Consider the following 17,767-nt stretch of genomic DNA (forward strand, 5'->3'; position numbering starts at 1 on the left):
AAGCGCTCTGTAATGCCCAGCACAAGTCAGCAGTCTAGTGCTGAAGCCTGTATTCACACTGAACACCCACCCACCACTGATGTCACTGGTCATGTGACACAGCATCAATAATAGAGGCCGAGCGCACGTGCTCTGGGCCAGTTGCACCATACCTCCAGTGTGTCCTGCGTCAGTGCATGAGTGCTTGCCAGCATGAGGGCCTAGGGCCCACCACAGCCCTTTACACGCTCCGGCAACCAATGAAGCCTTTCCCCCAGCCAGAACACCGAGGTCAGGGTCAGTGTCGAACCCAGGGACCCAGGGAAACTCCGGCTCAGACTCCTCGTGGTGTTGATCAGGATGCCAGGCAAAGCGAGCGGAATGGAGCGGAGGATGAGGAAGATCACGGAGATGACGGAGGGAATGGGCTGAATAGCGCTTCAACAAGCAAAGAGAATGGAGGCAAGGAGGTCGCGGCGGGGGCACCTGTGGGGGAATCCGAAACGGGAGCAATTGCATCAGCGGCATCAGGACAGTTGGGCCACATGGAAGGCCAAAATCAGCAGGAGGTAAGGGGGTCCGCAGAAGCGGGAGAGACTGGGATAACAATTGCAGCAGGGCAGCAGATGGCTCAGGAGCGGGAGTGAGAGCGGGAGCAGCCCCCAGCAGTGACCCTAGTAGTGACGCCCATTGTTAGCAGTCAAATACAAGCACAAGCTCAATCACAGGGACAAGCAAAGGCACAACTGCAGCAGAAAAGAAAAGACAAGGATAAAGTATTAAAGGGCACCGAGACTAGGAAGGGGGAAAAGACAGGAAAGCAGATAAAGTTAATGGAGGCAGCCAGCCGCTTGAAAAATACTGTTGTGAATAAAAAGCCTGAGAAGCCAAGGGGCAGAGCAAATTCCGTACCCGGATACGCGGGGCTAGGGGGAAAAATGGAGACAGCAATACCAGGGTCTCCGAGTGATGACTGCTTCATCTGGCCTCAGCTTCAAGCAGGGGGAGCATCTCTGAGGGCTCAGACTTGGAATCTGACTCTGGCACAAACTCAAACTCAGAGGCCTCCACCGAAGGAAGTACCTCAGACCATAGAGATTCTATTGGGACAAGGCGACGCCGAGGAGGATCTAGGGTTAAGCAGAGGAAAAGATTCAGGCCTCAACAAGGAGAGATTGCTAAAAGGCTGGATTGGGACTACTCTGCAACATCCCAGCTGTATCAAGAGAGTCGTCTCCCGGATGTACAACAGGGAGCGCCGATCAAGAGGCCTCCCACCATGGAAATGTTATTCGGTACCCTCAAACAAATGCAGGGAGAGGCCGGGGCAGAGTCCTGAAAGGCCAGGCAAGAGTCGAGAAGATACAAGGGTCTCTAAGAAAAATGAACAGGCTCTATGCAGACAGAGCGGGAAGAGTAACCCAAGTGGAAGAACGAACTGGAAACTTAGAGGATGAAGTATCTAAGTTGTAGCAATTTAAAAAGGCTCAGGAAAAACTGGCTGAAGATATGAAGTGGAAGCTCGAAGTTTTCGAGAACCGCCAAAGGCGCAATAATGTGAGACTCTTGGGAATTGCCGAAGGAATTGAGGGGCAGGATGTGCGGGCTTTCGTGATTAATTTATTTAAAAATGCATTTCCAGAACTGTCAAGGGGGAACTGGGAAAACGAGGTGCAGAGGGCGCACAGGTTCCCCTTGTCTCAGAAGAAGGGATCTGCAGCTGCAAGAGGCAGCAAGCCTAGAGGCGTCTTGGTCTTCCTCGGGAATTATATCCTGCGTCAAGAGGGGATAGACTGAGCTAGACCTGAGGCAAAAAGATCAGCGGAAGGGGTTACCTTATTTGCTCGTCTGGACATTTGCCATGCAACTGTGGAGCGGAGATGGCGGTTAAGGCAAATTATTCCGGCGTTCCAGGCTCTGGGACTTGAGGCTTACTTGCTCTTTCCATCAAGGCTGAAGGTTTTGATAAATGGGGGGGTTAGAATGTTTTCCTCAGAAATAAAAGCCCAGGAGTTCTTGACGGAAATGAAAGAAAAAATAGGGACGACTTGGATGCACCAATAGGGGAAGAAGAGGTGAGATATGCGCTGGCAAGCCTTCCGGCAGGGAAAGCTGCAGGGCCGGACCAGCTGCCAATTGAATTCTATAGAACCTTTCAGGCAGGGATTTTTAAGTACATTTTTGAAACAATACAGCAGGCGCAAGAGGGACAGTCAAATCCTAAGTCGTGGGCTGGGGCAGAAATTGTAATCATTCTTAAAAAAGGCAAGGCACCGACAGAGGCAGGGTCTTACAGGCCAATTTCACTATTAAATGCAGACGCAAAAATGTATTCTAAAGTATTGGCCTCTAGGATCTCAAGGGTGAAAGATACGATAGTGAGCCAAACGCAGCACGGTTTCATCCCAGGGAGGGGGACAACGGAACACATACGGAGAGTCATTACATTATTTGATGCCACAGAAGTCTCAGGAGACCCATTGTCGGTTATGCTTTTAGACGCAGAGAAAGCGTTTGACTGAGTCTCCTGGGACTATCTCTGGTCATCTCTGCGTTGGGCTGGCATAGGGAACGAATTCATACGGGCCATACAGGTGCGTTACCAGGCTCCAACTGCACGGGTGAGGGTTAATGGGGAATATACGAATGTATTAGAAATGAAGCGGGGCACTAGACAGGGATGTCCATGGTCCCCGCTGCTCTTCGCTGTGTATTTGGACCCGCTGCCGCGTAGATTAATGGGAAATAGGGGAATCTCACCGGTTAAGTCTATGGGGGGAGAAGACAAAGTACTGGCACACGCCGACGACGTTGCTGTTATATCGTCGGCTCCCATAGAAGCGATAAGGGAAATCGAGAGCGAAGCCGTATTGTTTGGTAGAATAGCTGGTTACTCCCTTAATAAAACAAAAACGCAAATTATTATAAACAACAAGGTGCAGTGTTCAGATAATCGAGTGTTAGACTCAGGGATATACCTGGGGGTAGAAATAACTGCAAATCTAGATAGTGTGGTAGCAAGGAATATTGAACCAATAATTAAAAAAGCAAAAAAAGATCTGGATAGATGGCACAACCTACATTTCTCAGTAGTGGGACGGGTGAACGTAGTAAAAATGATTATGTTGCCAAATTATTATACATCTTTCGGGCAATTCCGTTAATATTCGACCCAAAATGGTATAGTGCTCTGGAGCAGATGGTAAACAGGTTTCTATGGGCACACGGGAAAACGAGGCGGGCTCTGAGATACATGCCACTCCCTAAAGAGAAGGGTGGATGGGCAGTCCCGGATTTTAAAATGTATCACTGGGCGGCGGCCCTTCAATATATGACTGAACTAATTGGGGGGGCATCAGAACAAGTAGGAGAGGCTACTTCGGTGTATGCAGTTTTGATGTGGGGAAAAATAAAAAACGTGTTTCTAAAGTACACTGAATTTAACTACAACAAGAGGACGAAATTTAAAACTCTGATCGCTGCAGCATTTAAAAAGAAATATGGATTGGAATGATATAATACCTATACACTATTATTTGATAACAAAACTTTACCGGCAGAGATATTCGCTGACTCAGTTTTTAGAGAGTGGGGTCAGAAAGGCTTTGTGAGTATTAAGGACTTGATGGGAGAACAGGGAATGTATCAATTTTCGGAGATACAACAATTATATGGTGTTGCCACAAAAAGTTTTTATAAATATTTACAAGTGAGGAGTTTCTTGGCCACAAAAAAGGGGGGCCCGATGGGATTTAAGGAAAATGATGTACTGGAATATGTCGGGAAACAAGGGGATTGCACGATTGAAAGAATTTCTTTTGAATTACTAGAAAGCAGGGAGGATCTAGGGAAACAAGGAGATAAATGGTTAGAGAGATTGGGGGTAGGGCAGGAAAACTTTCAGTTTTCATTAGAATTAGGGAGGAATACACTGTGCTGTGCAGCCTTGCAGGTGCAACACTACAAAACTATTTTCTCACTTTATTATACGCCAGCAAAAATTGCACAATGGGGAGGTACTTCCGGAATCACATGCCTGCGTTGTAATAGTTCTGAAGCAGGGAATGAATGAATGAATGAATAACTTTATTGTGTGGTTACTTAAAACCATTACATTAAGACCAAAGTATAAAATTGCAAAAGTTAAAACCGAAAATGTTTCTGCAGGCAAGCATTTATGAAAAGTTCCCAGAGTTCAATATGGCACACGAAGTCGGGGACCTGGAAGGGCCACCCAGTGTCCCACAACAAAGTCTCTATTCCTGTGCGCCCTTGGCTGCCATCAGCTCGGACCGGGTCTGTTGTATAAACTTTCTGAACGAGGCCATCTGTTTTACTATGCTCAAGGTGTATAAATGATGGATTGCCTCCTTAGCTGTGCGTGTCCCCGCGTCCCTAAGGATGGGCCTGAGGTAGAGGGTGTGGGGTGCACGTAGGGCAGGGCAGCAGAATAGTAAGTGGGCCAATGACTCACGTTTGTAATTACAGAGTCTGCATTCCCGAGCTCCCGTGCCAGCATTTCCCGGATGATATAGTTCTTTGAGCGGGAGGGGGTGCAGTCTGTAGGCTAGAATCTTTTGGAGGGCTGGGAGGCCCACGGCCTGCCTGAGATGGTTTCGAGGGTTGTACGCGGTGTGCGGCAAGCATAGAGACTCATGAAAGGCTCTTTTCGCGAGAGACTCAAGGTCCAAGTCCCGAGAGCAGGCACGCACTTGCTTTTTTATCGCGTGTTTGATGGTCGTGTAGTTGACAAGGTCTGGATTCCACGACTCGATCGCCAGGTTAAGTTAGGTCATTGCTGATTCAATGGTAGCTGACCAGGGGTTCCCAGGTACCATGAAGATATGTTTCAAGACGGCCTTCAGTGCGTTATCTCGTGCCGCTGTTGTAAGGTAGTAATATTTGCTTAGGGATGCCATCTCTTCCAGATTTTGTTGGTTGAGTGAAAATTCCAGGTGAATTAGAGTGTTTCTTGTACATTTTGGTAAATGGTACAGTCTCTATTATGCCCCGCAGTGAATTTTTTCCAACTCCTTGTTCAGTTTGCCTGGGTACGCCTGTTGTGCGTAATTGAGGGCCGGCATTAACTTGGCCTTGAGGACTCTTTGAATAGCAGTTGATGATGGACTGTATAAAGAGGCTTGTAGTTTACATAGGGCGAAGTTGATGGGCTTCCCTTTACCCTGAATTTTCTTTAGGTGGGTGCCACACAACCCCGATTCGTGGAAGGAGACCCCCAGGTACGTGTATTTCTGTGTGCTGTCCAAGGTCAAATGGCCGAGGCTCCATTTTGCTGTTGTTTTTTTGGGGCAGTGCCCAAATATGACTATTTTTGACTTGGTCGGGTTTGCTACCAGCCTGTTTTTGTTGTTGTATGTTGCCAGGGCGGTAAGTGCCTTTTGAAGCCCTTTTTTTGTGTGATCCAGGATTACGAGGTCATCCGCGTATTGCATAAAATGGATTTTGGTTGCCCCAATCTTTGGCGTTGCTAAGGCGGCCCCCGACAGGGCTATCTCCATGTCTGCTGTGTATAAATTAAATAGCAGGGGTGCTAACACGCACCCTTGTTTTAAGCCACGGTTCGTTTCAATCTTGTCGGTTGCAGAGTCGCTTGAAAGTTTAATTCTTACCCAGGTGTCTTGATATAAGGATTGTATCGCTCTTAGCAGAGAGGGGTTGATGTTCCAATGGACCAGCTTTCTCCATAGGATGGTGCGATCTACTCCATCGAACGCAGCTGAGTAATCGATGAACCAGGAGAATAATGGGAGGCTTTTACGCAGCCGCGCTCGATTGGCTAGGTAAGAAAGTGCAGTGATATTGTCTACAGTTGAGGACCCTGGTCTGAAGCCGGTTTGACAGAATGGCAGGAGATTTTCTTCGCTTGCCCAGTCTGTGAGGTCCTTCAGGATGGCACTGGCGTAGGCTTTGCCCTCGATGTCCAAGAGGGCGATCATGCGGTAGTTCGTTGGATCCGATTTAGTCCCTTTCTTGTGGATTGGGTGCAAGAGCGAGCCTCGCCATGAGTCAGGCACATCCCCCGTTAACCAGCAGTCAGTGTATAGGTAGGTCAGATTTTCGGACCAGAATTCAATGTTTGATTTGAACAAGTGGCCTGGGAGGCCGTTGGGGCCCGGTGCGCCATTTGGTCTGATTTTTTTAAATATTTTGGACACTAGAGATTTTCCGGGAGGGGGCGTTGTTTCGATGATTAAAGCCGGATTCTCTCTTAATGGGGGCATGTCGTGTGGCTGAGTGATTGGTCGTTCTTCGTCGTAGAGCGCTTTTACGTGAGAGACCCAGACTGATGCCTCGAGGGAGTTTTCTTTGTGGTTTGTACCTCGACCAAGGTGACTTATGTAACTCCAGAACTCTTGTGATTTCCCGGGGCTCAACAAATCGAAGATTTTCAGCCACTGAGCCTCGCAGTGGTTATGCTTTGCAGCCCACACTTTTTTGGAGTGGCTCTTTGCGGCCTCCTGCAGTTGTATTTTGTTTGTGATTGAGCGGTTTTTACTGAGTGCTTTTCGTTTTTTGTTTAAGTCCTTTGCACTCGTTTTAATTTCTGCATTAAATCCAAAGGCCGTCGGAGGATGCCAGTGGGTTGTCCTTTGTTTGTCCCCACGTCCCCGGAGTTTTGCCGCTAAAGTCACGGTGATTGAGTCCCATATTGCTATTGTGTCCTGGCTGAGTATGCGCGGAGGCCAACCTGCCCACGAGTTTGCCCAGTTGTTAAAAGTTGCGGTGGCTACTTGTCCCCATTGAATTCTTCTAGGCAGCTTTATTAATTCTTGGCCGTCCGTTGCCCCGATGCATACGGGCATATGTTGTGATTTCACTAATAAGTTCATAGTGATTGTTAGGGCTGCATGGTTGCTGTCGTTGCGTTGGTGAACAATGACATTTGGGCTTGCAGTTTATCGCTTAGGATGATGTAGTCGATCGTCGTTTGATTGTTGTACGTGGGACCGACCAAGGCTCCCGGGGTGTTCTTTAAGAGCACTGTGTGCGCCGTCGCCAGTTTGTAGGATTTCAAAAGTTCATTCAGTACTTTGGCGGCCCCGCGCTGTTGGTTTTGCTCAGTAGAGACCCCTATGTTGTGGGTGTTAAAGTCACCGAGGATAATGCAGTCTAATGATGATGAATGGCATAACAGTAAGGTTTCTAGTTGGTTTGCAAGTGTGAGCGAGTTAGCTGTGTTCTCCTGCAAGTTATGGTAGATGTTGATTAGTAGTATTGGAGCAGTGCCATTGGTGGAATGGGGGAATTTCAGAATGCCCACCTGAAGGGTGTCTGGTTGGTTATGAAATTCCATAAATTCTATATTCAACGAGTGTTTAATGTAGACACAAGTCCCCCCTGAGGGTCTTCCAAATATGTTGTTCTTTTTTGCTGCTTTGCCATATTCTGCATATCCTCTTAGCGACAGCGGTTGGGTCAGCCAAGTTTCCTGTATGCATATGATGTCTGCTTCCTCCAAGAATTTCACCGCGGCTTGATTCAGTAGCAGCTTTTTGAGGTCTGAGACGTTCCACGTTAATATTTTTAAGCTCTCGTGATTCTCTTTTTGTTTAAAGTTTTTACTCGCTCAATGGGAGTGTGTTGATAAGATCGGGCTAAATTTGCAGGACAGAGTGTGTTAGGAGCTGGAATTTAGTGCTGATGACAGCCAGGACCAATCTTTGCTTGCGTGACCCCTGGTTATGCACAATCGATTTCCTTGGCTGGGGTTAGTTGTAATCTTGATTGGGGTTCCAATAATTGAACTAGTGTTTGAGCTGCCTTTACATCCCTGGAGGACGGACACAACTTTTGGCCGATAGATAGAAGAAGCATTTACGCGTGTGATTCCAGCCACGCCCTGTTCCTGGTTGTCCAGCTTAGAGTGTGACATCAAGGTTTTTAATATTGAGGGATATTTTTGTGCCGGCTTTGCCTTTATCTTTATGCCCCAGCTTTCCAATAGAGAATGTTGGCTCCTCAGTGCCTCCGCCAGGACTGGGCTAGTGAAACTTAATTCCGTTGTTTCGTTTTTTTCCTCCGCATCCGGGGGCAGGAAAGAGATGGTTTCGATGTCTGTGGTTTTTATGCCTTCCAGTCCCGGGATGTTTGCGTAGAGTGTTAAAAGATTGCTGCGGTTGAGGATGTCCCATTTTCCTTGCGAGGTATATTCTGGATGTAACAGTATTTTCCGATCCTTCGCGCTTGCTTGACTTGCAGAGCTTACACTGGCCTCGTTGAGACAAATTTTTCCCTGAGTCCCGGTTGGAGGTAGCAGTGTCGAACCGGGCTGGTAAGAGTTTGTCTGCTGTTTTGGCCCTGTTGTAGGTTGTGGCGCCTCAGTGGGCATTAAGCTGGGTGGGCTGTTCTTCCATAGCCTGTTCACGGCGTGCTCCAGTTTGAGGCATGTTGAAAGTCTCCAATGGTGTCATTGGGAGTTTTTGTGTTATCAGAGTCTAATGCTCCGCTCGGTGTAAACATAGTTTGCGCAGAGTGCTCAGAGCTTGTTTGGCGGGACTCCCGCTCATGTGGCGTGGCTTTATTTGCTTCATCGTGGTTGTGTGCCTGCGATTCATGCGCGTGTTTTTGTATTATCAGAGCTGTAGCGGGTTGAGGGGCCGCAAGGAGAGCTGGCAAGCTTGGATCCGGTGCTGAAGCGACTATGTGTGGATTTCCCGTAGTTGGTTCGATTACTTCTGCGTGTGCATGGTGGCTGCCAGGTTGGGTGTTTCAGCTGTTATGGTGTTACCGGAAGGCTGCTTATTGGGCCGTAACCAATTATGAATAACGCTGGTGGCATATGCATTGTTTTTCTTCTCCTTGTTGAGTTTTCTTAGTTTTTTCTTGTTTTTCCTTGACAGATTTTGCGACTCTGGGCTGGACGGTTTAAGGGTTTGTTGAGAGACTTGGTTTTCAGCCTTGATCAGGGTAATTCTTGTTCCACGAGCGGTGGGCGTTGTAGTCGAGGCCATGGAAGCAGGCTTTTCCGAGCTGCTTGGGCAGAGGATTGCTGGGCCATTATCCATAGAGTGTGCCTGTGTGGAACCCTGTGTGATTGAAGGCATGCTCTTCTGGCAGTTTTTTTTATTTGCTTCACCCTTGAGGTCCTCTATTAATGTGGTCATGATGTTTGGAAGATTTTCTAAGCTGTGCAGGATCGGACTGCAACTACATGACTCTGGCTTGAATTGTGTGCTGTCCTGCGCTCTGCGTATCAGAGCGTTCAAGTTGTCCAGTTTTTAGTCTATCCCAGAGATCAAGTTTGCCATTATTTGTAGTATATTGATCTGGACATCAAGCTTGTCCGCATGCATTATCGCTGCTCCTGTCATTGAGAGAAGGGCTTTGCTGATCAGTGATAGATGATTTGTGTTTGCAAAGCCGCTTTCGGAGAGCGGGGGCAGGGCCGTTTTATCCTGTTCCGGGGAACCCAGTCTTGGCGAATTCAATAGCTGATTTAGGGTCCTGACGAGTGGTTGTCGGGTTGCTCCTTCCTTTGTAGAGGGAGTGCCGTAGACCAGACCTGTGTGCATCGCTATGATGGGGGAAGTTGTTCCTTTCTTGTCCACATAAGTGCTGTCTGAGGTGTCGAACTTATTAGCTTTGGTTGAAGGAGGGATGCTCCGCTGATAGTCCTCTGGGGGGGAAGAATCAGGGCCGTTGTGTTTGATTGGATGGGCCCGAGCGCCACCCTATCTGATGTCGTAAGTTTGAGACGTATTCCGCTCTGGAGAGTAAGTATTGTTGGTGAGAGGGGAATCCTGTTGACCAGAGGACTTGCGAGTGTTGGACTCGGCCCTTCCTCCCTTGCTTTAGTGGTAGGTAAACTGTCCGAAGTCCTAGGACAGGCGGGGGGAGGTTGTTTTGGGGCTCAAAAAGCTTCTTATGTCTCTGTTTCCAGCGGGGCAGTTTGAGCGTTCTTTAGTGCTGGGCCTGGGCTTGTACGCATTTAACTTCGGGGGGCTATAAGGCTTCCCCGTGATGTCAATCGGGGGTGAGCTGTGAAGAAGTGAGCCGGCAGTTCCTCGGTAAAATCGATGTGAGGTCCCGGAAAGGTTGGAGTTGCTCCAGTCACACCCACTGATCCTGAGTGTTCCCCATCCCAGGGCCCTGGGCCTTGATACGTCCCCCCTAGTTCTAATACTGGAGGATAAAATGGCTTCGCCTTCCGTCTCTTGGCAGAGCTATGTGGCCGGGGCCTCTCCTGGGATTGGATTAGGGTAGAGTTTCTGGTCCTCATTTTGGGATTGGTTTGAGTGGCTTGCCGGCTCCAAGGCAGCTGCTACTTGGTTGGTGGAACCCACGTGGTAGAAGGAATCTGTGGGATCTCCTGCTAGGTTGAAGGGTGCCCTGGCCTCCCTGCTGCTGCAAATCCAATGCTTGTGCTTGTGCTGATAGGCAAGCGCTTGTTACCCGGGGGAAGGACCAAGCTGTGTGCCAAAAACTGTGGGCGGCCCCCTGGTCACAGGGAAAACGTTGTTCAACTTCGCCTGGGTGATATTCTGCGGCTCTGGGCTCTGGTTATGGGTCTGCTGTGTACCAGCCACTGCTTTGCTTTGCGGGGAGTTGTAGTTTGGTGGCTTGGGGCTCTGGCCTGCTGCTGGGTGCTATGCTCCCGTCGCGCCCATGACCCCCGTTGATGCGGGCAGCGCTATGCTTGGCGCCCCCTGGCCCTGTGGAGGGTTGTGGAGAATTTAGGGGGTGACGCCAGCAAAATCCGTCCCGCACCTAGGCGACCCTGGCCTCTAAAAGCGGTCCTGGCCCCCCCAGCCGCTCTTCCCCCTGATGCTCCCAGCCCCCCCCCTGCACCCAGACCTGTGGCAAAGTCCGCTGCTCCGGCAGCTCGCTCTGGGGCGGGGGGGACAGGGGGAGTGCAGGCAATAAGGTGGTAAGTACCTGTGAGCCGGGGGCTGTGATGCTGCTTTGCTTGGCGGTTTGCTTGCCGCTTTCTATGACTTGCGCCGTCCGCCGGCTGCAGATGAAAGCGTTTCCGTCGCTTTACTTGCTCGCTCGCTTTACTTGCTTCACTTGCCCCTTTCAGATTTCGCCGCTTTTTCGCCAACCGCTGTAGCAGGTGAAGCCGCGGCTGCGGGTGACAGATAGCGGCAGGGTAGTGGCGGCGGCGGGAATGGCTGGTGTTCGCTTTCTGCTTTCCACTTCCCCACCGGGCTGTGGCGGGCTGTTGCGGCGGCTCCGGCTCTGTCGGCAGCGTCTCGCTGGCTGGCGTTTCTGGTGGTCCTGGCGTCCTGCTTGCTGCTTGCTGCTGCTCTCTGGCGGCTACCGGAACCGACTGAATACAGGATGAGTTCTGAAGCAGGGGTGACACACATGTTTGCTACCTGTCCAATATTACTCCCCCTGCACAAGGAAATTGAAAAGTTTTTGGAAAATGCGATGGGTATCACTACAGTACTGTCGCCAGCAAGGGTGGTCCTGGGAGTGGATGGGCAATGTTTAGCCAATAACTTCCTGTTTATAGCAATGGCAGTGTTGAGACTCTGCATGGCGACAGCTTGGAAAGATCCGGTACCCCCCACTTTTCATCAATGGTTGGCCAGGCTACTTTCTATGTATAGCCTGGAGAGGGAGATATATGCAAGGAAAGGTAAAAGGGGGAGGAAACTAAGTTTAACAATATGGGAACCTATGGAAACTTGGAAGAAAAGATAGAATTGTGAAAAGATTGAATGGCTAATTTATTTTTCTCAATGGGTGCTCTGCGTATGCTCTTTATGCATTACCTTATGTGAAATGTCATCTTTTGCAATTATTGAATATATGTTTGTAAAGTGCCATGCAGCCAGGTGGTGGGGGGGGGAGTGAAGTGGGGTAAATACCTAATAAAAATATTTAAAATAAAAAAAAAGGAATCAAGAAACTTTCATCACGTTTGAAGAAGCCAGACAAAAATGTAATATTCATTTCAAATGTAGTTTCTTCAAGTCCCTGCAGTTGAGAATTTATTTTTCGGGCAGACAGGTTAGTAAGAGGGCAGAAGTCCTTAGGGAGACATTCCGTCACCCGTCTAGTACCGGTTACATAGCAAGAACTTAGAAGACATTTGTAGCCCTGGAAGCTGGAAATCACATTATAATCAAGGCAGCTCAAAAAGGAAGATCTAAAGCTACCCACATGTTTGAGGAATGGAAACAGAAAAGGAAAAAGACTATGGACCTGGCAGAAACAACCGTAAGAGAATGGTTTATGCAAATGATTTGAGAAGGCTTGGGTATCAGCTCAAAGAGTGAATCTAAGGACGGACTACTGAACATTGTTTTTCTATTCCTGTTGTGATGAAATGCACTTTAAGATCAATTCACTTCCCAATAAAAGAAGACCTCCTGCTTCTCCCCATGTATGAATGACTGACCACTATTCCTGCATCCATCCTCTTCCTATTGATACTCTTTCCAACTCTCCTTCCACTAGCACTAGGAATGCTCGAGTCCCTTTAACCTGAGGATGCAGCCCCCATCAACTGCAGCCACCGAGGCGACAATGCAAGCACTGAATAAAACAAAATCCACACGTAGCCCCCTTCACACACAGCCATAGTCCTGATTCAAACAATTGCATTGATGAGACTCTGTATAGGCTGCAGGCAACGGCGCCCTTCTCTGTGCACCCTAATATCGCTGTTTGACAAAGTCAGAGACTTTACCACATCTTCCCTTCCCTATTGGGACCAAGCTGGATGGCTGATCTTGAAACAAGAGCTTACAAAAACCAAAATTATTTTAAGACAGTCTGAGGCTCAGCTCCTGCCTACCTCACACTGACACTGACTGTAAACTCTTGTAGTGCCCCACCTGGGAGATACACAGTGGGTGATGAGATGCACATACCCCTCAGGGCAGGAGCTGCAGAGGGTATAAATAAAGGGGATCTATGCTGCTCTGGCCAGTCCCAGTAATATCTCTGTGTTGTGTAGGGTGTATGTTCTCCCATCCACCTATATATAGACTTCCCCTCATTGGCTCACAACTACCACCCCCAAACAGACCTTCATTCCGTATTCTCATCCTTGGCCAGTCTGTCTGAGGAATCCAGAATAATGTTAATTTACATATGCATGCATTGTCATACTTTACATCTTTTTCTCCATCTCCAGAAAGTTATATGTGTTTGGCCAAATTGACAATGTACCATGTTAGGGCCTTGTTTATGAAAAGTGTTTCATCACTGCAGTAAAACGGCGATTCAACCCTTTTCAGTGCACCCTCCTTGCGACACCATGGATGCGTAATATTTACTGTACGGCGCTCCATGTCACAGGGATTGGCAGATACGTCCGGAATCCTGACGAATATGTCAGGGTAAAAATGGCTCTTTGCTGGAGTGTGTATGAAAACAGACGCAACTCGGGCAATGTCTCATTTCACATGGGGCAAGCCCAATGTCAAAAGGCCTGCGTCACCTCTTACGCCTGCTTCAAGCAGCTGTAAGGATTTGACGCTGTTAGGCCGTAGAGTCACAGTGAAATCTCATAGATTTCATTGCAACACTTTTACAAGCCTTTTCTGCACTGAAATGCCAACCTTGCTTACATTATACCTGATGCAGGTATAATGTAGCTCAGGGGTTTCCAAAGTGTTGCATCTGCCTAGATGCGTCACTGTGTAAATATGTTGCAGTGTGGTACATTTTGTATGCTGCCACAGCGCCACAAAAAGTGATGCTCCAGCGGCATAAGGGTCTCATAACGAAGGCACATAGGGGCACATGCATCAAACCATTTTGAAATCACAAGTAGTGCGAATCACAAAATTAGGCCATTTGCAATCAAAAAATGGCCTTTCGTGATGCATGTACCTTTTTAGCAATTTGCAATTAAGGAAATCGCGATTGTTTGCGATTCCCTTAATTGCGAATGCAGTTAGGGAATCGCAATTGCGATCCCTCAAATGCGATGCTTTATGCAATTGTAAATTGCGTTTACGCAATTTAGAATCGCACATTACGGTCAACTTGAAGTTGATAGTGATTTGCAATTCCTTTGAAAAATGCAAAAAAATGTATTTTTCAAAGTGCATTGTGGTGCACACACTTGTGTGTGCCCCACAAGTGCATACCTTCCTTTTTTGGGGGTGCAACAGGGTGGTATTTTGGTTCCCTTGCACCCTTCAAATTGCATGCACAATTTGCGAGTACCTATTTGGTACTTGCAAATGCGCATACAATCCCATTAATTCCTATGGGCCTCTAGGCCTATGGAATGAATGGGAAGCCATTCCTTAATAGCGAGTCGCAATCTGTGTGTCGGAATCACAACTTTTTGGCCGATTCTTACAAGCACAGGGATTGGCAAGTCCTAAATAGTGATTTCTCAAAAATCGCTATTTAGGAATCGCAAATGCTGACTTTGATGTATGCAGCCCATAGTGTTTTTGATTCTATGTGTTGTGTAGGGTGAATGTTTTCCCATCCAACATCTGGTGGACCTCCCATCATGGCTCACAACTTCCACCCCCAAACAGGCCTTCAGCCTATCTTCTCATCCCTGGCCGGCCTGTCTGAGGAACACAGCATAATGGTAATGTGCGAGTTTTTTAATTTACATATATGCATGCATTGTCATACTTTACGTCTCTTTCTCCATCTCCATCCACTAATGTGTGTTTTGCTAAATTGCCAGTGCACTGTTAAAGTGTTTTTGATGCTGTGTACAACATTTCTGATAGAAATCTACCTGCTACATACATGAAACCTAGTTGATAAATTACAAGGCACAATCCCAATCTTGCTTCTGGCTTTGCTTGCCTTTATTCATATGGTCGGTTTATCTTGTATGTGATTGGTTTCACCTGTGAGTTATGACATCCTGAACTCTTAGAAATGAGTACATTATGGTATGTAATAGACCAGGAGATTACCCACATACCACGTTGAGGTTTGGTGCACTGTTTTGTGCAGGCGCCGCAGCACTTTTCCTCTTTGGGACAGTCGCCGTCACTCAGGCACTTGTCGGGCTTTAATGGGTAGGTACATCTTATGTTATCGCCTTCATAGGGACAGAACCCCTCTCTGTCTGTAAGAGAAAGAGCACCAATTACCACAATGGCCTTTATTCACCAATGGCTCCACAGACACTCGAGGGGTGCTTCTTCATTTTGCGCTGCGTCTTCAGAGTTTTAGAATGGTAAGAGTTTGACGCAGTCACTTTGCGCAATCCTATTCACTAATCACCAAAAAACACCACTTGGCTGTCAGGACCAGACAAATTCATTAATATCAGCGTTTTTGAACAAAGTTGACATAGAAAAAATGAGCAAAATCAGGATGCCAAGCAGGAAAAAACACAGCATTTTTTCTCGTTGGTGTTATTTTCCAAGCAAAATATAATGCTCTAGAAAAACGCTCCAAATGAACGTTTAGCAGAAGAAGTTGCCCTGCAATAAGAGATTGTTGCCAAAAAATAAACTGAAAAAAATATAAATGTTTGCAATTGTTGTAACTGCAAAACGATTCATGTCACCCAATGATGTAATTGAAAAATAAAATATCTCACTGCCAGACAAAAAAATAAAAATAGTTGATTGAGCGTCTGCCCACAGTATAATAGAGGATTCTGTTAGATATTTCTGCATGACGCCTCAGTATCCATGAAGGGAGTGCAGGGGATTTTTTCCCTATCTGCTGCTGTGTGCAGCGGAGGAAGAATCAAAGGGGCATATTTACAACAGAATGGAGAAGCTAACATTGCTAATGGCACACTACTCCATTCTGAAAACGCGGGGATGTGCCGTAATCACAAGGATGCTGCGCACCCCTGCGTTTCCCCCATCGCTGGCGCTGAGTTAGCTGCCTAGTGCCAACGCAGGCATCCTTACACTATAGGGCAAGGGTGTCTGCGTTGGGGGAAATGATTGTTTATGCGCCGGAAGGTCTCCCTTCCTGCACATAAGCAATCATCCATGGCATTTTGAATCATCTATGTTTGCTGCTTAATGCAACACACATCGAAGTTGCAAAACGTCATTCAATGGCTAATGTAAACATGTTGTAGTGGTGATAGGGGCTTGTAAATATGTCCTAAAGTTTCTAGTCCCATCCAGTCAGGAAATGATATTTATTTGTATTCACTATCACATTCGCCTTCCAATAATCAAAGAGGGGTATGAAGGCAGACACAAATGCAGCTGTCCCATATAAATGTCAAAGCCACCCTCCTCGCACAACATATTCACACTCCGCCATGGGCAGCCAGAAGAAATTTAGGAACAACAAAACCTTAGGTGTTGATTTGAAGAATCTCAAAAAGCAATCAAGTATCTCTCAAACAGTTTCTGGAGCAGCCTCTCCCTGTGCTGCCTCCTTCCAGAAGACATGTAAAGTCACGCTTGTTTTACATTCACAAGAAACTGAAAACCTCTCATCTCCAGATCCTGAGATTAAGGTATTGCCTGCATCTCACTTTCTGGATACTTTATCTCCCTTCCCGAACGGATTCCTTTCCCTGCTCTCTCCTCTAACCAAAGTCTGCTTCGTGCTCTGATCTTTATTTTTTTCTCTTTAGCAAACTATGTTTCTGGCCACAAAGATGACGTTCAGTAGCCAAGATGGAGCTTCAAGTAGATGTATTGAGGCTTCGTTCCAGGTTGGAAAGTTCATGAGGAGCAGCCTGCTGCTGCTCAACCTATACTCCAGCTGTCACAGCTCACCTCACAGGCACCCTAACATTCCATTCCATCACCATGCGCACCAATATTCCATGCAGAATACTCACACTGGATGAGCAGCTAGGGAGAAAGTAACAGGGGAATTACCTAAACAGAATGCTACTTATCCTCCCCCTTTATATAACACAAAAATAAAACTGACAATTAGAATAAGGTTTTAAGAAGAAGTACCATTAAAGACAAATTACGATAAAGTACACAAATGCAGATAAATATACAATGAAAATCACAGCAGGCATTATAATATAGAGAAGATGCACAGGAAAAAGATACAAGAAAAAATGAAGTAGACGCAATAGATACAAGTACAAGAGAAGATGAAGAAGATGCATAGAAAAATATACAAGCAGAAAAACATACAAGCACTGAGAAGATGCGTAGATAAATATACAAATTAACATGTCACACTTACTCCCCCTCTATAAATTAAAAATATATAGCATAAAATATGGCAGAAGAAACAAACATGCTAGCTGAATGACACAATTGCACTTATGACCACCACCAACCACACCGACTGGCCAGACAGGCATGACAGGAAGCACAACACAGCACGACATGAACTGGTCGTAAACACAACTCACACTCTGTAAAAAACATAGAAGTGGGTGTAAAACACTTGGGAAAATATCCCCGAAGACAAGGGAGAGCGAAATAGCCAGAAACCACAGGGGACAGTCACACTCAACCAACATTCTTTGTGTAAAGAAGGTAAGGGAAAAGCGTGAACATGGGTGACACCCACCCACCCATACAGCCCCTCCATATGTAAGGGCAGCAAAATAAACATGTGAAAATGGGTGACTAACCCATACAGCAGCTCCTAACCGAAAGGCAGCCAACAAAACATGTAGCACGGGGTGACTTAAGCACAGTCAAAATAAATTGTAGCATAGGGTGACTTACACACTGTCAAACAAAACATGTGGCACATTGTGACTTGTACACAAAATGCAAATATCCCCCAAGTGAGGGTATGCAAAACAATCTGCATAAATGGGAGTAGCGCCCATAAGACAGTCACAATGTAAGGGTCTACAGTGTAAGTAGTAGAAAAAGGAGAGTAGCCCATTTCAATCCCTCATGCAAGGGCGTGCACAGACACAATA

At 46.9% G+C, this 17,767-nt stretch overlaps 1 protein-coding gene across 4 annotated transcripts in view; it reads right to left on the reverse strand.

Moving 5' to 3' along the window:
- LOC147709785 (uncharacterized) overlaps positions 1–17,767 on the reverse strand; it is a 1,097,608-nt gene that overhangs the window by 347,895 nt on the left and 731,946 nt on the right. For all 4 annotated transcript variants that reach the window (XM_086928225.1, XM_086928227.1, XM_086928228.1 and 1 more), the window contains one exon: positions 14,861–15,007. In XM_086928225.1, coding sequence (XP_086784351.1) covers positions 14,861–15,007 — 147 coding nt within the window. The remainder of the gene's footprint in view (positions 1–14,860; positions 15,008–17,767) is intronic.

Source organism: Lissotriton vulgaris, chromosome 6, assembly GCF_964263255.1.
Source record: "Lissotriton vulgaris chromosome 6, aLisVul1.2, whole genome shotgun sequence".
Taxonomy (NCBI): Eukaryota; Metazoa; Chordata; class Amphibia; order Caudata; family Salamandridae; genus Lissotriton; species Lissotriton vulgaris.